The following is a 27,404-nucleotide window of genomic DNA, read 5'->3' on the forward strand; positions in this document are numbered from 1 at the left end:
CAAAACCATGGCATGACTGATGATTGAATCTTTAAATTTTGGTGATGTAATTGATCAGGATTTTTGAAGTGTAATGTTTGTGGCTGAAATATAAATATGATACTAAGCATTGGCAAGCACAAGTTTAACACAAGACACATCAACTTTAAATAATGAGGTCTTTGTTCTGCACTATTTTTCCCAGACTACATCAACAGTTGTCTTTATGTCTGTGCTCCTAGTTCAGAAACACCTTTGCATTTGTAGGAAATGAGTAAATCCCAGAACCACTTCACAGGAGCCAACTATGGTGACCACAGGCCCAAAACGTTTTCCTAATCTTTGTAAGTCGCTATGGACAAAAGCATCTGCTAAATGCCTAAATGTAAAACAGCAAAACAGACAAGACTGATTGGATTTTCCAGAATAGTATTATTGCTGTTATATGCATCATTTGTAATATGATGATAGCTTCAGGGCCTGATAGGCACAGTAAAAACCTTACAAGCAGTGTTTTAGTAATTGAAATCATTCTCTGCTTGTTTGCTGAACCAATCTCAAGGCTTACAGTATAGTGGCAAGAAAAAGTATAAAATGTGATCTGATCTTCATCTAATTAAGGGGTATTGACAAACATAAAATCTGATCTTTCATGTCTTTATTGGGAACAACCAAAAAACCTCATAGTGCTTGTGGAAAAAGTATGTGAACCCTTGCGTTAATTACCTCAAAAAAGCTAATTGGAGTCAGGTTTTAACACACCTGGAGTCTCATTAAGATAATACGTTTGAAGGTGTGCAGTACAGCTACTTTGACTGATTAAAACCCCCTCAAATTTGGAGTTTGCTCTGCACAAGAAGAACCTCTTATGTGAGCCATGCCTTGCCAAAAAGAGCTTTCAGAGGAGCTGCGATCAAGAATCCTTGCTTTACATAAAGCTGGAAAGAGTTACAAAGTTATTTCAAGCCTTAAGAAATGTACCAGTCTACAAGCTACAGGCAAACGATCTACAAATAGAGATTTGGGACTGTTGCTACTCTACCAAGAAGTAGGCGCCCAGTCAAAATGTTAACAAGAGCACAACGAAGACTCATCAATGAGGTAAAGAAACAATCCCGGATGACACCAAAGATTTAAAGGCATCATAGAAACTTGCTAACGTCTTTAATCACGAGTCTACAATACGTAAAACACTGAACAGGCAGGGTATCCACAGGAGGACACCACGAAGGAAAAGAACATTCTTTCAAGCCTGAAGTTTGCAAAAAGAGCACATTGACACTCCACAGTGGTATTGGCAAAATGTTTTTTGGACTGATGAAAGTAAGATTAAACTACTTGAAAAAAACACAGCGCTATATCTCGCGTAGAAAGGGCACGGCATATCATCATAAAAACATCATCCCAACTGTAAAGTATGGTGGAGCAAAAACCATGATTTGGGCCTGCTTTGCTGCATCAGGGTCAGCTTGCAATCATTGAGGGAAAGATGAATTTCCAAGTATATCAGACAATTCTTCAGGATAATGTAAGAATGTTTCTACGTCAGCTGAAACTGTGTAGAACAGGGGTCTCCAACCTTTTTCCATTGGAGAGCTACTTTCTAAAAAATAAAAGTGGTCGAGAACTCTTTCCTGCCAGCATTTTTTTTTATAAAGTTGCCAGCCAGTGCAAGCATTTTTTGTATTTTTCACAAAATTGTAATACCTTCCAGAAAATGCTTTTCTTTAAACATAAACATACGATACATCAAATGAAAGAACACATCCTACAACAACAAAAAAAACTTTCATGTTGTCTTTATACTTAATTATCACCTCTGTAGGATTCGTCCAAAAATACCACATTTTGAATAAAAAAATCAATTATTAAAGATCAGATTTAGAAAGATGATCCAAACATAGAGTATTTACTGCTTTTGGATTCATAATAGGGATGTGCATGTATGTCACTTATGGCTCTCTGGTATCTCTTGACATTTGATGTTTAAATATGAGATGATAACCCATTGAACCTGTAACGTCAAAAAATGAAACCGAAAATGACGGCATCCATTTTAACCATAGTGCCTCGACTCGAGATGTGCGCGGATCGTCCGGTTGCCGCTGCGCGGGCTTCACAGCGTTGCGGAGATCGTCCGGTTGCCGCGGCGCGTGCTTCACAGCGTTGCGCGAATCGTCCGGTTTCCGCGGCGCGGGCTTCACCGCGTTGCGCGGATCGTCCGGCGCGGGTGCGCGGACTTATCTGTTTGTTTTTAAATCATATATGTTAAATTACTGATGTCATATGATTCGCTGGTCTACACAGCTCAACGCGACGTCAAATACGTACCCAGTCTTTACTACCACAGGCGCTTGTAACACTAACTAGACATCCAAATGCGCCATAACCACAGAAAATAAATAAACCCACGAGCGAGCTACCTGCAATTAAGACGCGAGCTACCAGTAGCTCGCGAGCGACGTGTTGGAGACCCCTGGTGTAGAAGGTGGGTGATTCAACAGGATAATGACTTAAACCACCAGAGCGAGTCCACAACAGAATGGGTTCGGAAAAACAAAATCTACCTTTTGGAGTCCAGAGCCCAGACCTGAACCCAATAGAGATTCTATGGATTGACTTGAAGAGGGCCATACACATAAGGCGCCCTATCATACACCGATTATTCTTTGAGATAACATGTAGGCTATCCATACATATCCAGCAATTAAGAGCCTGCTTATTTAACTCCCATGACTGAAAGAAAATGACTTTTAAAGAGATCCAAAGGTTTTAATAAAAAATAACAATTTCAATATAGAGGAAAAACAATGCAATTTTTTAACATCAGTCTTAAACTGGTGGTCGTCTTCATCCGCTTAGTTTTTCGGTTTACAAATTCCGTCAACTAAATAGGGAATCGACATGGCACGAGAGCAACTGGCTTTTAAAGGGGATGAGAGGTGACTCTTATTGGTTTATTGCACGTTACGCCCAACACACCCAATACTCATTACGAGAATAGGAACATCACTTTTAGACTGTGCACCGTGCGCTTTAGACCATGCGCTAAGATCGTTAAAATAGGACCCAAGACGTCCAAAGAATATGAGCGAGCTAAAGCAGTTCTGCCAGGAAGAATGGGCTAAAATTTCTCCTCAACGATGTGCAGGCCTGATCCACAGCTACAGGAAGCGCCTGGTTGAAGTTATTGCTGCCAAGTGGGTGTCAACCAGTTTTTCTAAGGGTTCACTTACTTTTTCTATGCCATTTTGAATGTTGAATGTGTGTGTTCAATAAAGACATGAAAGGTCAGCTTTTTTAAGACACATTACTGTATGTTTGTATATATATACTTGACTTAGATGAAGATCAGATCACATTTTATTACAAATTTATTCAGAAAACCATGAAATTCATAAAGGTTCACATATTTTTTCTTGCCACTGTATGTAGGTTTGCAGTTGTCTTGAAATGGTCATTAGTGTTACTTGTTAATGCAGACATCAACCTTATTCTTTGTATAAGGAATTTTGACTGATCTAAAGTGTGGTGTTTGCCTAGAGGACAAAATGGCTAAAAATCCCATAGAATTACAGTGACATTCCAGTCATTAGATTTGGCTTACGTCCCTTCTTCAGAGTATTGGGATGGGTTGTTTTAACCTGGCCAGTAACCAACCATCTAGCAGTGACCTAGCAATCATCTATAACTCTCTACAACAACATAGAAATGTGCTAAAAAGCTCTCACCTGGCAAAATGTACAATTTATTATTCAGTGTGCATTCTAGGTAAGAGCTGCTGACATAGTGACCATAGCCCATCTGTCTCACACAAGTGATGGCAACCATGATTGCTGAAGGGGTGTGAGGTTTCATAGTAGGATGAGGTTTGATAGTGTACAGTCAGTAAACAGTAAGGGTTTTAAATTATGTTATTTATTAATAGCAGACAGCTGATACATCTGAGATGAAAAGCAGCTGAATTTTCTGTCCTGGATTAGCAACATGTCACAGTAATTAATTTCATTGTTTTGGTTTATAGTTTGTTTCTGTTTTAGAAAGTCATGAACGAGATATTATTAACATAAAACTTTCTTGTTGTCCGCATGGTGTTGTGAGTTGGTGTTGTGAGTACTTGCCAACAGGCGGCACTGTTTCACTGTGTCTTGCTGTTTTACAGTTGGACATAAAGATTATTCTTCTCCTTTTTCCATTTTGACTCTTTGACACATTTCTGCATTTTAGAATGATTATTCGAGTAGTTAATAAATGTTGTTTACTCTATGTTTGTGTCAGTCATAGCACAGTATTTGGATTAAGCAAATAGAAGTAGCATTTATTTTGAAGATGTATAGGAAAATTATAACAAAGTCAATACCATTGATAGAAAGTCTATTTCTTAGTCAAATAGATGTTGTACTGTTATAATAAAATGTATAGCACAAACACCATATACAGTATTGTAGCACAAACACACTTTTCAGGTAAAGCAATTAAAAAAAATGTTTTTTAATTATAGAACATTATGCATCATTCAAAATTAAGAGAAAATTAAGAGACGTTCATGGTGGAACATGTCTGCACCTGTGATTACGTAATCTGTAAGGACACCTGTGTGTAATTGATATTACAGATTTCATCTAATAAACTTGACACCAATTGGTTAAAGGTAACTTCAAAATGTTCTCATTAATATTATTAACAGATTTATTAGTTAACTTATCACTTCAAGACGTGAAAGAGACCTTTGCTCTGTACTTGTGCTGAATGTCATGCTGCGTCTGTATGCGTGCATCAAGAGCAGCTGCAAGTGAAATGAAAGTTTAAATTGTAAAACTAGAAAAAAATGCTTTGTATGTAAAATGTATACTTAAAAAAATTGTTCTTAAATTTATAGTAAGAGAGGGCGGGGTAAGTTGTCACACTTTTCACACTGTCTAACATGTCTGAGAACGATACATCACAATGGTATAGATCTCAAACCACATAAAAGAAGAAAGTCTTGGACACATGTTGTATTCATTACCAGGCGTGTGACGAGATCTTGCGAGATTAAATGTGTATCGCGAAATTAATTATGTCATGAGATTTCTCGTGGAGGTGAAATGCTGGCCGTTTCTCAAACAAAAGGCTGCATCCTTTGGAGGTCGCATTCGTAGACTGCATACATAAAGACTGTCTTATTACAGAATATTAACAATTATAAAGCTTACTATTATATTTAGTTAATCTTAAATTGTTGTAATATGCTTATGACTTAGGTGTCTCGTCACACCCCTATTCATTACATTTTCATATCTTATCTCATTACTGAGTTGTAGACGTTGAACAGAAAATGTTCACTTGTGACAATTTGGCCCATCGGCTGGTAAATTGTCACACAAGATTATCTTAAAAGAAGAACACTACTTATTTGTTATTATTGATTATAATTTTTAAATTCAAACCAGAACTGGAAATATTAACTCTAGGGCTTTTCACACTGCGATTAACCCCGAGTTATCTTCATTTTAAACCATGCTTTTAACCCTAAGGATCATTTCACACTTATAATTTACAAGCAGGGTTACTCCTGAAATTAACCCAGGGTTATAAAACCCTGCTTGTTATTTAGAAGCGGGGTTATCCCTGAAATTAACCCAGGGTTAAACCCTGCTTGTAATAGAGGGTATGCATTGACGTCACACTTCCAAGTGACGATGCCGGAACTCGCCTTGTTGAGTGGCAAATGTTCAACAAAATGGATGGTTTTCATAGCGGCTGCTGGGAAAATGCCAGTAAAACTGACTATTATCAGCTTAAATTGAATTTAGTTGGACTTGATAGCAGAGGTGGACAATACTTAGTTACATTAGTTATAATTTCCAAGCATCTGTGCTTTCGTAGGGTGTTTGTATTGGGAAAATCTTTACTTCACTACATTCTAAAGTAGGGCTGGGCAAAAAAAATAGATTTTTCGATGAATGTTCTCAAAGAGCAGAATCGATTTTTTTTATATTCATTTCCGCAAACATTGAACGTTAGATTAACGTTAATCTAATTACTAGTCTTCTTCACTAGAAGTGAACCTTCACATAAAAAGTCACCTTCACATAAAAAGTCAGAGGTATGGAAGCATTTTAGATTTCGCAAGAAAGACGATGACAATAGTGTTGTGGCTTTTAATTTCTTTTTATTATTTACCCACTTGTAAACTGCTGTTCACTGTTTTTTTTTTTATTAATATAGTATTTGTATTAAATCTATATTCATTGAGTTGAATCGAGAATTGAGTATAAAAACCGACCTGAGAACTGGAATAAAAAATTGAATCGAAATCGAATCGATTTGATAGCGTTTCAATCAAAATTAAATCGATCTGGGACATCTGAATCGATACCCAGCCTTATTCTAAAGCATAAAATCATACTGTGTATTCTTTAATATTGCATATTAAAATTTATTTAATACCTATTTACATTAAAATTGTGTACTTTTACTTAAGTAAAGTATGTTAATGTACTTAAATATTAAATGTAAAGCAAAAACTTGTATTTATGAAATGTAATATAGTAAAAATTATGATAATATGCTTTGGAATGCATGTTTTCCAAAGAAAACACGGATAAAATACAAATACTTGCAAAATACTTTTAAGTAGAAAGTAAAACCTCTCCTTGATAGTAACCCTAGCAACTTGTCAACCCACCTGTGGTCTATTGATGTTGGAATGAATGATCTATTTACTTCTCCTTTCTGTGTTTTTGGCAGTCTTTAAAACTATAGCTTTGAATTCTTGTTAAATCTGTTACCCGGGATTTCCACCAACTGAGGAGCGGCTGCAGATCGGCTCCGCTGCGTTACGGCTCCGCATGCCGCCGTCCGCCAATACCCACCAGTTCCGTATTTGTTGCAGAGCGGCTGCGTGCTAAAGTGACGAGGCCCAATGAGGTCTCGCAAATTCACGTGATGATCATGCGATATCTAGTTCTGTCTCCACCCATTATGACGTTAAATCATGACGTTTTGCTGGACCAGCCCAGATCACAACACGAGATCTCGCGAATACAGGTATGATCACGCGATATAGTCATGGCTCTGCCCTGCGGAGCTGTCCGGCATCCGTCCAAAATAGAAGCTCTGCGTATTTGTTCCGGAGGGCTGCGGATGGCCAGAGCTGTGACGTATTCGGAACGCAGTCAGTGGAAATACACACATTGACTTGAATGGAAACAGATTGACTCCGCCGCCGTTCCGCAGCGGATCCGCAGCCGTTCCGCAGTCAGTGGAAATCCGGGGTTAGTACAGTCTATCGCAAATCAGCTGTTTCCCATTTAGATGCGTTTTCCCCGTGTTTTCGCTAAATTTCACACTGTACACAAATGCTGCCGGTCTCTCTTTTGCCACTCAGTGGGCGTAACCGCAGTCACTTTCGCCGAAGGTAACGTCACATGCATACCCTCTATTTAGAAGCGGGGTTATCCATGAAATTAACCCAGGGTTATGAAACCCTGCTTGTAATTTATAAGCGGGGTTATCCCTAAAATTAACCCAGGGTTATAAAACCCTGCTAGCCCTGCTTTTGTGGGGTTAACCCTGCATTGCGGTGCCAAAGCACACAGTGTGAAACAAAGCCGGGTTAGAATGTTATGACCCCAATTAAACACAGCTGAAGCAGCTAATCAAGGTATTCAGAATACCCTTTAGAATAACCCGGTGTTTAGAATAACCTGGGGTTAACTATTTCCAGTTTGAAAAACATGTGCCGACTTGCCCCAAAGTCATTAAGACAACTTGCCCTAAACTGTGCTAATGTTGGCTAAATCTCAGGGTTAGCTCAACATAGCACATCAGCTACAGTATCAAAAGACACGTTATTGTCTCCTCTATTTTGTGCAAAATAGTAATTTTTTACATTCATACCTAACAAAGTTGCATTAAATTGCATAAAATGTAAATTGTCATTTTTTTTACTTTAAACCAAAGAAAAGAAAAGAAAATTGTGCTAATGTCAGATTAGAGCGATTTTGACCAAATGTGAACACGAAGTTGACTTAAGCCCGGGATACACTGCACGATTATTGGCTGTCCCAGACGAAAGATTTCGATCGTGAAACAATCGACGCGATTTCTGTGATCGTGGCTCTTTATCGGTGGTCCTATGTCGTACAGTGAGTGAGGTTCGAAGACGGCCGTTTTCCCGGTCTTGCGTCTAAAGATAGCCTACGATAGTTTTCTGACAGTGTCAGAAATTCAGCATGATCAACGCACAATGTGTTTGCTGCTACGACCTGCGCGTCGGTATTTGTTTACCACGAGCGCATGCGGGTGACGTTGCGCAACGTGTGACGCTGCCGCCGAAGCTTCCGTGTCATCATCGTACAGTCTACATGCCTCTCGTACCCGAGTTTAAACGAGCCATGTCGCACAGTGTGATAATATAATGATCTTATAGGAGGTCAAAAATCCTGCAGTGTATTCCGGGTTTAAAGGCGGAGTCCACGATGTTTGAAAAACGCTTTGGAAAAGGAGACGGGCCAACTACCAAAACACTTATAGCCAATCAAATCAAATCAAATGCCGGGTTGCGTATGTGTGGGGCGGGTCTATCAACAGAAGGTCCAGATTCTATTGGGGTGGGGCGTGTTTGTTTGGGTGATTTCACATATCAACATTGGCTTTCAAACATCATGGACTCCGCCTTTAAGTCGTTGTCACACAAAGTTGCTATCTGATTTTTGAAATAGAACCTCTAGTGTTGGAGTTATGAACAGTGTGACAACTTACCCCGCTCTCCCCTACTCAAATTTAATGGTTCGAGCTGTATTACACTTTACACACTTTAAAAAGATAAAAAAAACGTTTAGGAGCTTGTTTTTTAAATATGTTTAGGAGCTTGTTTTGTCATTAACCCATAATAAAGATTTATATCTTAATCATTATCTATACCATTCTAACTTAAACCACAAATGTCTCCTTATTGTAGTGTTTCATTATAAAGTGTTTAGGTGTTTAATGCTTTTATTATTTGATTATATATCTAAGACTTCAGTTTTTATTTAATAGCTGTGGATGTCATATACAGCACAGTGATCGGCTTTGCTTTAAGCCTGTGCTGTGCTATTGTACAGTCTTTTGGGCAAGGAGAGAGGTTTGGTCACAGATGGACACAAAGAGAGACTAAGATGGGGAAAGAAAACAGATTAATGGATAGAAGATATGTTTATACTGACATGTCTTCGTTTGGTTTGCCATCCCCTCTTCTTAGATGAAGTAAACAGGAAAGAAAGCTTCTCAGAGCTCCTCATACTGTAGATAGCTCCTCCCTGATAAGTCTAAGAACTCTAAATGCAGCACACAGAACATCCCTGCTTCCCACAGGAATCCATGATGTTATCTCAACACAGAGATTAACACAACTACACCTTAAAGGAACAGTTCACTCAAAATAAAAAAATGCTGCTAGTGCCAAAATATAGTCAAGAAAACACTGGTACTTGCAAACGTAGTTATCACAAAGCACTTGTATACAGTGTTGTGCTTGATCGAGTTCATTGAACGATAGTTCATGAACTCGTTTATATTTTTGGGCGAACATGAACTGAACGTACTGTATTACTGCCTGATGAACGTTACTGTGATCTCGTTCATTCTGGTGTTTGTGAACGGCACGCTCTCTCAGTTTAACGTTGTTCAAATATGGTGCCAGATTTCTATAATCATAGTAACGTACAGTTACACGATAAAATGTCCTGACGGTTAGTAATATCCTTTAAAATGTAAAAAGTATCATACAACCGTGTTTGATTACCGTGATTTTGAAAACTCGCGGTAAATCCTGTCCAGCCAGAATCAGTTTGACGCAGGCGCGCACATGCAACATAGTTTTTTGCACCATAAGGAATTTAAGGGATAATGTATTGTATTCATTCACAGTAAACTTATTAGACAGATTTTTTTTACCACATAAATGATTTCTGGGACATGAAATATTAAATTGTGATTTTCAAAAATAAAACTTGTTCAAGTGTTTTCAGTGTGTGTATCATTTTTTTTTTTTTACATTTCCAACTCATAACAAAACCATGATAATATTGATAACTGTGATAACTTTGGTCACTATAATCATGATATGAGATTTTCATACCGTCCCATCCCTATGTAGGGTGGCCATTCGTGCCATTTCCGCCGGACACGTCCCGAACATGTTTTCGGGTTCGTTCTCCGGAAGTCGCGTTGGTCGACCGCATACGTCATCAAGGTTCAATATTTCGGGTTTAATTTCAGAAAAGCAACCATTACATTCCAAGGTAAGAATAAAACTACAATGATTGTATGTCTTAAAAGAAATAAATCTTAATTTTCTAATGTATTTTAACTGAAATGTGATGACGTATGCGGTCGAGCAACACGACTTCCGGAGAACGAACCCGAAAACATGTTCAGGACGTGTCCGGCGGAACTGGCACGAATGGCCACCCTATCCCTATGTGACACGCAATCTAGATCTAGTATCCTGCCACCCAGACAGGTATTGATTGATTGATTGATTGATTGATCGATTGATCGATCGATCGATTGATCGATCGATGGATCGATTGATCGATTGATTGATTGATTGATTGATTTCTGGATTAAAACAGTACAAAAAAGACAGTAATCCACAAGTATAACATGCTAAAGTATAAATACTTATTTCCAACACGGTCCTTGGTGTTACACACACAAAAAAACCAATAAACAGAAAAGCAGTTCAGACTAAAACCATACAGTATGAAATAAAAGATAAAACGTCATAACAAAACAAACTTAAAAACAAAAAACACTATAAAGACTCCAATTTATCAATAACTATTCACCTTGTTCCATTGTTGTTGTTTTTTGTTGCATTTTTTGCATTGTTTGGTTGCAAAATGTAATATCATTCGCTGTACCTCCTCAGCAACCATTTTGTTTTCAGTTGGTTTGTTCGGGTTTAAATCCAGATGTTTACTTTTATATACAGTGAATTATTTCCTTAAATAAAAAATTTAAGAACCCTATATCATCTGTTTCTCTAGCACATATTTGTCCTCTCTGGTTATATGATGGTTATGTTTCCTTTCATGGTTTGTTTGCAATGCAAGTTTTATCACCTTGTCTTTGCATACTTGGCTTGGAAAGCATTGATATTATGAATGTGTGTTACTGAGAGTTGTCATATTGTGTAAATGTCCTCATTAGCATAAAATGCGAACACAAGTATGTACTGACCTGGCCCTCATGTGCATGTAGACACTTGTGTCGGCATGTTTGTGTGTATGTGTATGCATGTGTTTGTTAGCACTTGATGTGTCATAATGATGAGGCTGAACACACACAGTTCTCTGGGTATCTAGGCAACACAGAAGATCCATTTGGTTACGCTGCTCTTGACATCTGCACTAAATCAGCCTCTAAACTTTAGCCTATGAAAAATGATCCCTCTCTATCAGTCTGCCTGTCTGTGTCTCGGTCTGGTTGTCTTTTTCTCTGTGCATTTGTCCTAACATCATTGAATAAAACATGGTATCATGCCATAAGGCATTTGTTTTGGCTTTTGTGTTATGCACAACTTAGGTTAGCCACCCTTACAGTAGGGTGACCTCTTCCAACAATGTTAACAAACACTGTTTCTCTGTTTGACTGATTGACATAACTGCATTGGCTCAATGGTGTTGACTTTTAGTATTGTTCATACACAAAGAAAGTGATTTTTAAGTTTAGGAAGTTACCCAAGCTAATCTTGAAGTTCCCATCTGGTAAAAATTTTTTATTAAGTTTTTATTGATGTTACTATGTCTATGATGTTTTAATATGCTTTAAGAGAGTTTTTTCTCCATAAAATTAAAGTTTTCAAATGACAGTCTCAATCCCGCGGTTTGAAATCACCTTTGTTTCCTATGTCACAAACATGTAACCAATCACATCATCACAGTTGAATGCGTAGATCAGTATTTTGAGTCATGGTCATTATAGGCCCTATTTTAACGATCTAAGCGCATGATCTAAATCGCACAACACACAGTCTTAAAGGGTGTGTCTGAATACATTTTGACGGGAAAAATGGTTTGTACGGCTAGCACAATCTTTAAATAACAAGAACAATATTGCGTCATAGACTTTATACCAGGTTTTAGTTGGTCAATGGTGTAGTCTATTTTAGTTGCCTCAAAATAGCAACGCCCCATGATCCAACAATGCACCTGAACACACTTCGTTTTCAGACTAGCACGCCTATGGGCGCACAAATGGGCGCAAATGCATTTGCTATTTAAACAACATGACCCTGGATGTAAAAATGATAACTGCGCCGTGCTGAATCTAGCAAAAACACTTGCGTCTCGCGTTGCGCTGCCAGGTGTAAGATAGGGCTCTATGTATGATTGCTGCATAGACTCTGCAAACACGCAGTTCACGACGTATGCATTGTGTAAAACCGGACTTAGCAGGTATGTGTATGAAACTGCTAAATGAAGCATCTATTTACATATATATCTATGGTCCAAGGTGGTGCAAAAGAGTGGAGGCAGGAATCAATTTGAATATTCATATCTATGGTCTGAGCTATTGGATTGAGTAGAGGCAGGGACTAATTCGCATATTCATAGATCCCCATATACTAAATAGGTCAAGGGTATAGAGTTACATTCAAGCTGTTTTAAAGCATGAAGAAATTACTGTCACATTAAAAACTTGTAAATATGATATTATGCTGCTCAAAAATGAGTTTAAAGTGATAAAATGATGGACTACAGAGGGACTTTAAGTTTAAAAGAGAGTTTTGTGGAAACATGTCGTATACTATTATGTAAGTGACCAGATTTATACATCTGGTGGATGGTTAAATAAGCGATTCCAGAGTTATGGATGTGACATTTTCAGTCAAAAGTTAAAATATAATTTCTCAAAGAATGTATTTATTAAAAATATATTGAACCATCTGTTTAAATTTTCCTAAACTTCTGATGATAGGAGTCCAGACATCAGGAAAAAATTAGAAAAGGGAAATGTACACTCACCTAAAAGATTATTAGGAACACCTGTTCAATTTCTCCTTAATGCAATTATCTAATCGAGCAATCACATGGCAGTTGCTTCAATGCATTTAGGGATGTGGTCCTGATCAAAACAATCTCCTGAACTCCAAACTGAATGTCAGATTGGGAAAGAAAGGTGATTTAAGCAATTCTGAGCATGGCATGGTTGTTGGTGCCAGGCGGGCCGGTCTGAGTATTTCACAATCTGCTCAGTTACTGGGATTTTCACGCACAACCATTTCTAGGGTTTACAAAGAATGGTGTGAAAAGGGAAAAACATCCAGTATGCGGCAGTCCTGTGGGCGATAATGCCTTGTTGATGCTAGAGGTCAGAGGAGAATGGGCCAACTGATTCAAGCTAATAGAAGAGCAACTTTGACTGAAATAACCACTCGTTACAACCGAGGTATGCAGCAAAGCATTTGTGAAGCCACAACACGCACAACTTTGAGGCGGATGGGCTACAACAGCAGAAGACCCCACCGGGTACCACTCATCTCCACTACAAATAGGAAAAAGAGGCGACAATTTGCACGAGCTCACCAAAATTGGACAGTTGAAGACTGGAAATATGTTGCCTGGTCTGATGAGTCTCAAATTCTGTTGAGACATTCAGATGGTAGAGTCAGAATTTGGCGTAAACAGAATGAGAGCATGGATCCATCATGCCTTGTTACCACTGTGCAGGCTGGTGATGGTGTAATGGTGTGGGGGATGTTTTTTTTTGGCACACTTTAGGCCCCTTAGTGCCAATTGGGCATAATTTAAATGCCACGGCCTACCTGAGCATTGTTTCTGACCATGTGCATCCCTTTATGACCACCATGTACCCATCCTCCGATGGCTACTTCCAGCAGGATAATGCACCATGTCACCAAGCTTAAATAATTTCAAATTGGTTTCTTGAACATGACAATGAGTTCACTGTACTAAAATGGCCCCCACAGTCACCAGATCTCAACCCAATAGAGCATCTTTGGGATGTGGTGGAATGGGAGCTGGATGTGCATCCCACAAATCTCCATCAACTGCAAGATGCTATTCTATTAATATGGGGCAACATTTCTAAAGAATGCTTTCAGCAACTTGTTGAATCAATGGCAAGTAAAATTAAGGCAGTTCTGAAAGCGAAAGGGGGTCAAACACAGTATTAGTATGATGTTCCTAATAATCCTTTAGGTGAGTTTACATGTGTTATGGATGTGACAAAGTTTTGGAGAGACAACATACTTTGTAGGAATTCTGTGTTTTTTTAAATGCACAAACCAGAAGCAACAATAACCAACAAAAGGGACTGCTCTTCAAAGAACAGATAATATATATTTCATATCCTCAAGGGCTGAGTAAACTCTTTGCACTCTCAGATGCTCAGGTTCATGTGATACTGCGCTCTTAGTAAATGTTTTTCTCATAATGAAATCAAACAGAGAGAGGACAGTTTGTTTACATACTTCGGCCAAACACCGCTGGTGGGCCTCGAAGTACCATTGGTGGGCCGCGTAGACAGTATCTACTGCCACTTAAATTTTTATTTATTTTTTAGTTGACATATCTTGTTATTTACACATCAGATTTTTCTTATGAATTTATATTAATGAAAATTCTCTGTCAAGATGCATGGTTAAAAATACCATTTATGTTTCAATATCACAACATCAAGCATTCCAATACCTAAGCATCTTGAAAGTGTCACGAATGGCATGTAATAAATAATGCTTCATTTTCAATTTTCTGTTATTCTGTGTAGAATACTATCATATTTGGTAAGGTGGTCATTTTTATGTTTGCTTGAATTAGTTTGTTAAAACAATAAATTGATAACACAATACATTTTTATTTAGTTTTACCTATTTTCTGTTTTTATAGTTTTCAATTTACTGTAATTATTTTAGTGATATATCTAACCCAGTTGGCCAGATTTCTTTCTCAATTTTGGCATCAGCCATTTAAAAAACCTATATCTTATATGTAAATATAAAGACTGTCTCTTTGTGTTTCTCAGGGTGGAAGGTTCAAGGGCATCACTATGGGCTTTCCTCAGCGTTCCTCTGGTAGACGATCATTTGGGCGTTCCAAGCGTATGAGTATGGCTCGCTCACTCGATGACCTTGAGGTGAGTTTTCCCCATGCTCATTGCATTCTTGCTTTTCCACCTTATTTTCTTTATCTTGCTCTATGACACAAAACTTCCCAGCATTCCGATCCTATCACCCGGAGGGTTGGGAATGATTACATAAAGAATGAGTGACCTACGCAATACTTAAGAAAATAGAAACATCCAGGCATGCAGACACAAACAAGTAAACAGAAGCACAGACAGTCAATCCTCTGGAGAACACGCACTCCAGGGACCTTATTTATTAAATGATCACTGTGCAGTAAGGATAATCCAGTGTATTAACAGCTCTGGTCACACTCGCACACGTGAGTTTAATTTTAGACCGTGCAGTCAAAGAGAGTGCATCTGCGTGTCATGTGACGTGCACACAAGTACGGTGACGGCAAATTGTCATAGCAACGGAGGAGACTGCGAAATGTGGATGGTGTAATTTTCAGATGGAAGAGCTCAGGGGCATGAAAACATTTGACAGCACGTCACATCTTATTCTGGTTGCCAGCGTGCCAGTGCATATTATTCCTTCATACATTTTGATATGTGTTATTAAATGCTTAATTTAAAACATAATGAACCTTAATGTGTAATTAACATCCATTTATAAGTCTTACTTTGTCAGGGAATAAGCAATTAATATTAATATTGCTGTATGGGACTGCCATTATTACAGTTGCTTATATATACAGTATGACAAGTAAGGATTCTCTGTGACAGGGTTTTTTTTAGTCCTTATGCACCCACAGCTATATTTTCTTAGTATAATTTTTACAATTTGTATTAATAACAATAGTAAACATTATTAAACTCTGTAATGCTTAAAGGATTAGTCCATTTTCTTTAAAGAAAAATCCAGATGGTTTGCTCACAACCATGTCATCCAAAATGTTGATGTCTTTCTTTGTTCAGTCGAGAAGAAATTACATTTTCTGAGGAAACCATTGCAGGATTTTTCTAATTTTAATGGACTTTAATAGAGCCCAACATTTGGTACTTGGCTCAACACTTAACAGTTTTTTTCGGCGGAGTTTCAGAGGACTATGAACAGTCCCGGACGATGCATAAGGGTCTTATCTAGCGAAACGATTGTCACTTTTTACAAGAAAAATAAAAATATGTACTTTTAGACCACAACTTTTCGTCTAGGTCCGGTCCAGCGCGACCTAACGTAAATGCGTAGTGACGTAGGGAGGTCACGTGTTACATATGCAAAACACACATTTGCGGACCATTTTAAACAATAAACTGCCACAAAGACATTAATTAGTATCAGTTGACATACAACAATGTAGGAACGGTCCTCTTTCAAGACGCTTGTAAACACTGGGGCGGAGTTTCGCGTTTGTCCTCTGTGACCTCTTGGCGTCATGACGTATTGCGTGGGGTCAGCTTGCGCATCACGACCGGATCTACATGACGAGAAGCTGCCCAGATAGCAAAGTTTCTGGCACAAATCTGGCTTACATTGGGCATTTATGGCTAAATTTAGGCTCTCTTTTGTTCACACCTTTGTGTGAAACAGCTTTCGGGGGAGTTGTGGTGTGAGGCTAGCCAGCCAAAAGCAAAAGGTACATTTTTGGCTGAGTCCTGGCTTAAGTGTGGTCTGCCAGAAAATAGTCAATATATGGCAGAGTTCTGGCTACGGTTTGGTTGGCCAAAGAGTAAAAAAAACACCAAATAAAATCATTTACAATTGATAAAAACATCAAAGTTAATATTTAAGGCAATAATAAATATGTTTATCCTTATTAAAAGACGAAATGTAGAAAATGTTATTTGGGCAGTTAATCCAAAGGTGTCAATGTGCAATATACAAACAATGCAATAAACAGATAAATTAATAATTCAGTCTGCACTAATATACATCAAACAAAAGTATTTTAAGTATGTGTGCTTGTTTAAGTCTTTTTAGTTTTGTATTTTATTTTTTATAAATAAATAAGACTTTACATTAAATTGTGTTTACAATTAAAAAATACGACTAACTAATACTAATATTTATTGGTGCACTTTCGTTTCTAAAACAATGACATATATTGCAATGGATCTTGGAAATAGTAGTCCTTTAACCTCAACAGCGTTCAATCCGCCGTGGAAAATGAACTACCTTTCCCATAATGCAACTGGTCATGATCAGGAACTTCCGCGAAATTCAAACCCCCACTGTGTACTGGACGAAGGACACGCGATCTTTTGTCTTGTGGAGTTTTATATAACACAGTAAGGTAAGTTATTAAGATACTTTTCTTTTAAATCCACGTAGATTGCACTTATTGTTCTACAGCGCGATATCCAGTTGGTTTTCGTTTTTGTTTGTTATTCTTTTCTGTGATGTATTTTCGTGTAAGTGCAAGTATTTTATCATCAGTCGCCATTTAACGTAGATAACGTTAAACATGCATGTTTTTACAGTAAGAGACGCAACATGCATGACGGGGATGATAAAATAATCAATAAGAAGTTTGAATCTTTAAATGAATGCTGAACCCCAAAGAAGCCAAACGAAGATTAGATGTTTTCTGTACTAAACCACAAATCAGCATTTGCTGGTAATCATAACAGTTACAAAGTGACTCATTCATTCCAACTATTTATATCTTAGTAAAACAATGTTTTTGATATTCTAGAAAGGCATGTATTCAAGTTTTAGCTTAATAAAGATGGTTTACTATGATCTCTTATTCTCTTCAGTCCTGGTCAGTGCAGTTTACAAGACTGTGTTGTTAAAAGGCCAGATTTATTTGCTTTATTTTATGGTGTAACATAACCAACCCCTGCTTGAAGAATAACCACATGCTTTTGTAAAGAATTTAATATGCAAGAGTCATGCATTTTGTATGTGTTTGTTTTAATCTTTTATTTTACAGTATAAAGTTTAATTATATTTGCGTTTTGTTTGCTGAAGTCATGTACCACACTTTGTCAACAATAAATGTTGTTTCTGCAATCTGGATAAAGAATAATGTGAGTAAAGAATAATAATGAGGTTAATAAACCTAACCGTTTAAATAATAAACAAATGTGTATGTGTTAAGATGTTTGTGTTTGACTCCTCTATTTAATAGATATTACTGCCTCTTGGGAAAACAGCAGACTGTACTCCAGACAGAGACAAAGACATGAGGACATCCATTGCTTTTGTAAAGGAATTTTATACCTAAGAGTTATAAATGTTGTCTTTATTGCTTGTCTTAATCTTTTATTTTACCTTTTTACAATATAAAGTTTACTTATACTTGTTTTTTGTTTGCAGAAGTCCTATACCAGACTATGTTGTTCCAGCTGTCTGGGTAAAGACTGATGTGAGTTTAACTTCGTTAAAAAATGTATCAGTTTAAAAGAGTAAACCAATGTGTGTGATTTGATTTTTGACTTCTGTATTTGATAGACATTACTGCCTCTTGGAGAACAGCAAACCATTCTCCAGACAGAGACAAAGACATGGACATCAAAACAGAAAATTAAGTAAGATGATGTATATTATGTTCATTATTTATTTTTGTGCAGTTTGATTTGATGAATTACATTATTGTCTATATCTAATTTGTTAAGTCTCTTATTAGGGTAATTTGTCTTATATTCATATAAGTTACAAAAGCACAAGTTTTGTCTTAAAAGTGACACCATGTTTTAAAAATATTCCAGGTACTTGATCTTGGATTGTTTGGAGTGAACGCTGGAAAATAATGAAGCAGGAAATTGACTAAAACAATTTTTGTACTTGGTAAGTGCTTTATTTAATTGGTAATTTAGAATTCCTTCTGGAACTCTGATATCTGCAAACATATTTTTTCCCATGTCTTGAATTGAATGTTAAAAGTATCAGTTCTTGGACTGGCAGTGTGTACTATATCATTTTTGTCCTTACTCTTATTCATTTTATGTAAATGTATTTTCTAACTGTATTTTATGATTTTTCTGTAGGCTGTAAGAAGTCCTTTGTGTGCACAGACATGACTGGAGATTAAAGTTACTAAATGTTGCGCTTTTTCTAGCTGGTGACATAACATGGTATTATTTTCAAATGTATTTATCTAATACACATTTGCACATCTGTAAACATTCATTTTATATAGGATGTTTTTTATATTTAACCAGTTGTTGTATATTGCTTTCTGTTATTACATCTGTTTTTTTTTTTTTGCCTGTTTATTGTTTAAAACAATTAAGTTAATGTTTCTCTGTTAGCTTTTATGTTACTTTGGCTATTTCTTTGCTTTTATTTGATCCTTCTACTGTTATTTGTTTATTTGGCAGAACATTTGACATTTCATTTATTTAGCTGTTATCTGAAATTATCCTTGTCACCATCAATAAAACTCTATATTTGCTTTATATCTGTGTTTTTCAATTACACATTTTACGGGATATAAATATATTTTGGTCACTTTATGGCTATTTTCTGGGGCATCTGGATAAGTTGTGGGTGGGTTCTGGGGTAAATATGGTAATTTTGGTTATTTTCTGGGTTACATTTGGGGTTTCTGGAAAAGTTGTGGGTAAGTTTGGGGATAAATGTGGTAATTTGGGCTGTTTTTTGGTTGTTATCTGGAGATTCCGGGAGAGCTGTGGCTGATTTCTCGAGGTGTGAAAGGGTTGCGGCTAAGTTATGGTCTGCTTTCGGCTAGATTCTGGATTACTTAAGGCAAGCAGCTCTAGGACCAATCAAGGACCGTAAGCCGTGGCGGCATGTGTGCCAAAAGAACAGCCTGAACTCAGCCATTTCTGGCCCTGAAAAATTTTGCTATCTGGGTGTGCTTTAAAAGTGTATATTTGTTATTTTTATTGTCAAAAATGACAATCGTTTTGCTAGATAAGACCCTTATGCCTCGTTTGGGATTGTTTATAGTCCTTTGAAACTCTGTTGAAAAAAACTGTTAAGTGTTGAGTTAAGTTTTAAATGTTGGGCTCTATTAAAGTCCATTAAAATGAGAAAAATCCTGCAATGTTTTCCTCAAAAAACATAATTTCTTCTCGACTTAACAAAGAAAGAAATCAACATTTTGGATGACATGGTGGTGAGTAAATTATCTGGATTTTTCTTTTAAGAAAATGGACTAATCCTTTAACATCACTAATGCATTTATAATTAGAAATGTGTATATATTTTCATCAACTCGTTCTCACCAAATGCGTACAAATAACCCGAAGTGTGATTATCGTGCCATAGATACGCCAAATTCCAATTTTGCATGCATATAATACACCAGTCCTTGCCGTTCGCGCATCTTTTCGTGTCGCTTTATTTATTGGTTTCTCATGTCTCGTGTTATTTGTATGCATTTTGGTGAGAATGGGCTGATTTTAATATTAAGATGAAAATTTTACATGATAATATTATCGTTCTGCACTGCAAAAAATACTTTCTTACTGTGGGTTTACACCTAACGCGAAGCCTACAATCGCATTGCGTTGCTCACTCTAGATTACTCGGGATTTAACTTCGTGTCATGCTAATTTTTCGCTCGAGTCGAATATTTTCAACTTGGGCGAAGACGCGTTTGAGGCGAATAGCGCTTGTTTTCGTGACAAAAGCGCCACCCATATCGTGTCATTCGCATCGCCCATGCGAGGACGCGCCTGATCGCGTCTTTGCATTGACTTTGTATGTAATCTACTCGCGCAAATCGTTGAACTTGCATCTGGTGTAAACCCACAGTTAGTATGTTTGTCTTGTTTTCAGTAAAAATATTTAAAAATTCTTAAATTAAGATGTATTTTGAGCAAAATGACCTAGGAAAATAAGTCTAGTTTTTAAACAAAAAATATACAATTTAAACCAATTAGTTTAAAGCAAAAAAATCTGGCAATGGAATAAATACATTTTCTTGAATTAAATGTTTATGGAACTTATTTCAAGAAATTTGTTCTTATTTCGTTGGGAGATTTTTTGCTTGTTTTAAGCACAAATTTGTTTAAATGTTATGTTTTGTCTAAAATAATTACTTTACAAAACTATACTAGACTTATTTTCTTGGGTCATTTTGCTAATCAAGAATGTACATCTTAATTTAAGAATTTTTAGACATTTTTACTGAAAAAAGGACAAAAATATTAAGTAAGAGAGTCATTTTTGCAGTGTAGGAAGATTTTTGCGTGGGGGTGCACAAAAATATAAGTATATTTAAACATTTGTTAAAATATTAAATATAAGTATACCGGAAAATGTGTTTACATTTCTAAAGAATTCTGAACATTATGTCATGTATGTTCTAGCGTACATGTTCAAGAATAATCAGTTCTGTTAACTGCAAAAAATGATTTTCAAGAAAAAATATTCTTTTTGTCTTGTTTTCAGTACAAATTCTTAAATTAAGATGTTTTTTCTTGATGAGCAAAAACGACAAAAAAACCCCATCAAATTTAAGTGATTTTTTGCATAAAACGAGCAATCTGCCGATGGGGTAAGCTAATTTTTCTTGAATTTTTCTTGAATTTAATGTTTATGAAAAAATTTTTGCTTACCCCATTGGCGTATTTTTTTGCTTGTTTTATGCACAAAATCACTTAAATTTGATATTTTTGGGCTAAAACTAGACTTATTTTCTTGGGTCGTTTTGCTCGTCAAGAAAAAACATCTTAATTTAAGAATTTTTAGATATTTTTACTGAAAACACGACAAAAACACTAAGAATCTTTTTACTTGAAAATAATTTTTTGCAGTGCAGGTACCCTGTTTGGTGGGCTAAACACGTTTAAAAAATAAAATGCTTGTTCTGTTCTATGGATGATAAACTTTCGGTGTTCATAAGTTAAAAAACAGTTCAACTAACTTTTGTAGCACTTGTCCTACAACAGTTGATCATAGGCCAGGCACAGTCATTTTTATAGCCCTATGTTTTGTCCTTTCTTAACCTTGAAAGCCTTTACTCATTGTGAACTTTTATAGTATAAAAATGATTTACTGTCATATAACAATGAAAGTTCAACATTATTTTCAGTTTGGGATAGACTATTCCCGTAAAACAGACAGGCAGTTAAGAACGTTATTTAGGGCGCACTCACACTATCCAAACCAATCGCGTTTGACCCCCAAAGACTGGTTTGATTGACTAGTGTGATCACGCTCTACCATGCCCGGTTTTGTTAATCATGCCCTGGCCCGCTTGCAGATGTGGGCTCGAGTGCTGTTCACTTGGGCTCAGGTGCGGAATGCGCAGTGTGATCGAAAATCGTGCCAGAGCGCGGTGCAAAAGGAGAGACGTTAATTGTGCAACCACTCACCTTCATCTGCCTTCATTAAAACGCATGCATGCATTAGGGTTACATAAATGTCTGAGCCGCACACGCGACAGACCAACTAAGCAATGTGATGGCATGTGGGAGGGCTGTGTGTCTTCGCGCACCAAATGACTCAGAATAAAAACACAGACTTAACATTATGATGGGCTCCAGTGTTAAGAGAGCGCTTTACTTCCTGTTTTCTTCCAAACAATCGGATCCTAACAACGAAAGTGTGCCCAGAACACTCAAAGTACAGTGTGAGTGCATGCTATTGGGGAGTAGGGATGGGGGACAATCGCACTGGGGCACGGTTTGGTTGGGTTAGCCCTAATGTGAGTGTGCTCTTATAAGCCATAAACTGTGACACAAGCTGTGCCTAAAAAAATAAAATTTATTGTGACAATAACAATAAAGATATCCCGATGGCCCGGGACTGACAGAACTGTCACTGGTCCGATCAGGCCACTGGGGCGCTGTCACAAAAGTTTATTATTTGCATATGTTTTAAGGCCTTGTCAATTTTTATATTCAACAAAGAAGACACAAAACAGATGCCAACATGTTATTGTATCATAACCTTATTTATTGAGGTGACATGGGTCAAAAACTATAAAACAATAATCAGGTCTGTTTTATTTTAGTGCTTTTCGTTGGGGCAGGTACAATTTTTGGCAGGGCCAGTAGAAAAAATCCTTTTTAGAGCTGCACATGCGAGGTGACGGAGTCTGTGAACAGAGTCTTCTTTGTGAAGCAGCACAGTAATTAGTGTGTGTGTGTGTGTGTGTGTGTGTGTGTGTGTGTGTGTGTGTGTGTTTGTTAATGAGCATGGCAGAGCATTCCTCTTGTTAACAGGAACACACACACACACACACACACTGCAGTAAGGTATGCACATGTATAGATGCTCTTAAATGACACGCTAATTGGATACTGTCCTTACATGCTGTGACACACACTCTTTGGCTCAGAGATGAACATACACAAACAACATCAGGAAATGCAATAATTGCCATCCTTGTCTAGTACACACACGCTCACGCACATTTCCTCTGGCTGGCCTATCATGTAAGAGAAACTTGAGCTATGTGGTTATCTTGTCAGCGAATATAGCCCGTGAGATGGCATTTTTATTTATGCCCACTGTCACTCTGTGACATCATGCCAGCTTTTGAGCCTTGAGTTTGCTCGCTGCCGCCAACATGTACCCAATCTATATATATATATAGTTGTATTAAATATTTTAAATTCAAAGTAAAAAGAGATCTCAGATAAATAAAACTCAATTTTATTACTGATGCAAACCTCATAAACACAAGGATAATAAAAGTCCATAACTGCCCGTTTTATGTTTCTAAAATATAGTAGAATATAAAACTTTCCTTCAACCCTTCTCGTCCCACCGCTATAGAGTCAAGTTTTTATGATACAATTAATTTCCAGTGGATAGTACTAGATACTCTTTTTCTTCTCATTCAATAACTTGTTTAACTAACAGGTACAAATTTCAGAACAGTGTTTCATGTTGACTTTAAAAATTATAGACTTGGGGGCTGTGAACACCAAAGCTTTTAGGCCCGTTGCTGGCGTATGTTTTCAATTGTTTCCAATGGAAACGTGGCGTTTTTCAAAAAGCCAGCAGCTGGTGTTTTTTTGCGCTGAAAGTCAGCACTCTGCTTTTTTCTGCGCTCAGTGCGGAGCACCGAAAGTTGAAATATGCTACGTTTAAAAGCTTTGGTGTGGACACCCCCTTACCGTGGGTTCACACCAGCCGCGTTTGAGGCATCAAAATTGTGTCTACTGCACCTAGTTTGCCTCTTGAACAGTTTGAGTTTACTCGCTTCATTCGCGTGTGAAATTCTAGTCATCGAGACATTCATGCAGAAATTCCCATCATGGGAGGGGCTTCTGCGACTCCACTCGCTTCCTGTAATCACGTCACTACTAGAGCAAGCTCCTGATTGGTTAACGAGGCGCGTTTTTCTGGCTAAGTTGAAATTTTTCAACTCGCGTGTTTGCCGTGGCAACGCTCAATTCAAGGCATTCGCGCGAACGAGGCGGAAACGCGTCTACCGCCCCACGTTAAACGCCTCATTTGCGCCGCCAGACCTCCGGATGCGCGTCAACACGTCTTCACATTGAGTTTACATTGAAATCACTCGCGATTGACGCCTCTTCCGCGGCTGGTGTGAACGCAGGATTAGAGGTACATACTGGTTCCTCAAAGGTACATTTCTGTACCAACATTATACATATATAAAGACCTTTTTAAAAGGTACCATCCTTGTGACAACTTTTGTACTGTACCTTTTTTCTGAGAGTGTGCATAAACTTTATTAGAAGCAAAAAAAGATCTGAAATAATTATGCCATTTTTTTATCTTGAGCGATTGTGTGTGTAGTTTAGGTCATGTAGGGTGGCCATTCGTGCCAGTTCCGCCGGAAACATCCCGAACATGTTTTCGGGTTCGTTCTCCGGAAGTTGCATTGCTCGACCGCATACGTCATCACATTTCAGTTAAAATAATTAAAAAATGTAAGATTTATTTCTTTTAAAACATACAATCATTGTAGTTTCATTCTTACCTTGAAATGTAACGGTTGCTTTTCTGAAATTAAACCCGAAATATTAAACCTTGATGACGTATGCGGTCGACCAAGTGACTTCCAGAGAACGAACTGAAAAAACATGTTCGGGACGTGTCCGGCAGAACTGGCACAAATGGCCACCCTAAGGTCATGTGATGGCCTGATTTATGGTCCCCCTCTTTGTTTATGCATGTCTGTGGATCATCAAGAAGATCAGGAAATTTTGTGATCAATAGCATGAGCAAAATGCTGCATGTTTTTTAGCTCTGTCATTTGGCTCAAGGCAACAGGCTGCAGGACGTGCACGTGTTGAGAGATTTATCACAGTGATGATTCTGCTCGGCTCCTGTGTCAGAAAAACAGAGCCTGTGGATCTTTAAACATAACTTGTCGAGCTTTGAAAGAACAGAGTTGGGACTTGTTGAAGAATGTAGAGCTTCATACCTACTTTTCGTTTTAAATGGCGGATTCAGACCAGACACACACACACACACACACACACACACACACACACACACACACATAGGACTAGGCAATTTACTCATTCAAGCATGTCCATATAGGGTTTCTGTGATTCAATACAAATTTTAAACCTGGAATTAAATAGAAACTTTTAGGATTAAAAGAAACTGAGCAAAAATAACTTGATGTAATGATATAAAATGAATAAGAAATACTTGAAAAGCTAATTTTTAGTACTTACCATGTTAACTGCATTGTATAAAAGATCTAATTTCCTTGATTTGTAACATCAAATCAATGTTCTTTGTTACATTCATCTGATAACAGAGATCATCTGGTTTAGTTCATGACAGCTCAAGAGTTAACATGAAATAAAATTTAAGCCTATTAATACGAAGAGCTCTGATGCATTGCAAAACCCTCTAAGTACGTCTGACATTTTCTTGTTATTGAGCATTTTTATCATGCTCTCAAGTTTATGTTCAGTAATTTTACTTTAATGGCAATGGCAAAAGGTTATTAGTCAGTAATTAAAATAACATATTTTCTCAAATGTCACTAGTTTTATTGGTATTTAACAAACTTGACTGTCTATCGCTTCAAAACCCTTAAGTTACATGCAAAAATTTGGTAAACCTCCTTTAATCGGGTAAAAGCTCTTGCACCGTACATGCGCCGTAGTTCATCCAATTGTAATGCGAGCCTCCGCTGATTGCGTGCATGTCTCAACAAACAGACGAGGCGTTTATAGTTGACGGCCTCGCTGTTGCACTATTCGACGGGGCGACGAGAGCAATCTGGTCAAAAACAAACACAAAAAAGAGGATAGAAGAAGTCGTTTGCTGGAACAACCCTGGTCATTGTAACATCAGAGCTTGATATATAAATATGAGAACAATAATAAAACAACAATCTCTTAAATATGTCTTTATTAAACAATATAACTTCATTAAAGTTTTAATAAACAAACAGTACAGAAATCTCATTGTTTTGCATGGATTGATCAAAGAGATACGTCACAGGCTTCCCTGTTCGGCCAGAATCGTCTGGAGGTCGGTCATTTTCGGATGCGGAGCCGCGAGCAGTTACAAAAATTGCTGTGCACAACTTCGCGCGAAATGGGGTCTCGCGCACGACCACCCACTCCGCGTTGACGTCCTTTTTGCCACGCGCACCAACACACTCATGCAGACGCGTCAAGTATAAACGAAGCTTGAGGTGTTTACAATTTATGTTTTCAGTTGTTTCCAATGGAAGTGGCATTTTGATTTGGTTTTGTCTGCTTTTTCTGTGCTTAGTGCCCAAAGTTAAAAACGTTCACATTTGGGGGAACGCTCCGCTTGTCAGTTTCACTTTTCACTCGACCTTCCAATCACAGTGGAGGAGCGGCGGGACAAATACCACAACAACTAACCGGCGCATCGTACAATGAACCAGATAAACAGACCAGAAGTATCATAGCAACCAAAGCACCCAGCTGAAAAAATGCTGACAAGCGCCCACAATTACACTACATTTACACGGGGCGTAAGCGTTAATGCTAGACGGAGGGCGGTTTTATATATAATAACAGTGGCCGCAACAAATGCTCCGGTCTTGCATAAACGTACTAGGTTATTTGCATAAGGCGATCCGATTGGCTGACGCATGTGTTGGGGCTTCGAAAAGTTTAGAAATGCTGCAAGCAGCGGCAATGAGTGACGTTGACGAAATCCATTAAAAGTAAACGAGAAACATTAAAGGATTAGTCAATTTTCTTAAAAAAATCCAGATAATTTACCACCCCCATGTCATCCAAAATGTTGATGTCTTTCTTTGTTCTGTCAAGAAGAAATTATGTTTTTGAAGAAAAATTTTCAAATTTTAATGAACTTTAATGGACCTCAACACTTAACCGTTTTAATGCCGTTTAAAGTTGCAGTTTCAAAGGACACTAAACGATCTCAACTAAGAAAATGTACTAATCCTTTAACGCTTACGCCCCGTGTTAGCATCCACCTGGTGTTTTCATTCAGACGTGTT

At 37.5% G+C, this 27,404-nt stretch overlaps 1 protein-coding gene and 1 long non-coding RNA gene across 6 annotated transcripts in view; both read left to right on the plus strand.

Annotated features, from left to right (window-relative positions):
* Positions 1–27,404, plus strand: part of rgs12b (regulator of G protein signaling 12b) — a 94,738-nt gene that overhangs the window by 7,927 nt on the left and 59,407 nt on the right. For all 3 annotated transcript variants that reach the window (XM_073862453.1, XM_073862455.1, XM_073862454.1), the window contains exon 4: positions 15,001–15,111. In XM_073862453.1, coding sequence (XP_073718554.1) covers positions 15,001–15,111 — 111 coding nt within the window. The remainder of the gene's footprint in view (positions 1–15,000; positions 15,112–27,404) is intronic.
* LOC129423463 (uncharacterized) lies at positions 17,209–19,783 on the plus strand. Of its 3 annotated transcripts, XR_012367109.1 has the most exons (7): positions 17,209–17,336; positions 17,524–18,075; positions 18,177–18,251; positions 18,365–18,413; positions 18,500–18,576; positions 18,757–18,835; positions 19,036–19,783. It is a non-coding gene; the product is annotated as an uncharacterized lncRNA (long non-coding RNA). The 3 variants fall into 3 exon arrangements; XR_012367103.1 differs by having other exon boundaries at positions 17,234–18,075; positions 19,036–19,781; XR_012367115.1 differs by lacking the exon at positions 17,524–18,075 and having other exon boundaries at positions 17,264–17,336; positions 19,036–19,781.

Source organism: Misgurnus anguillicaudatus, chromosome 3 (assembly GCF_027580225.2).
Source record: "Misgurnus anguillicaudatus chromosome 3, ASM2758022v2, whole genome shotgun sequence".
Taxonomy (NCBI): domain Eukaryota; kingdom Metazoa; phylum Chordata; class Actinopteri; order Cypriniformes; family Cobitidae; genus Misgurnus; species Misgurnus anguillicaudatus.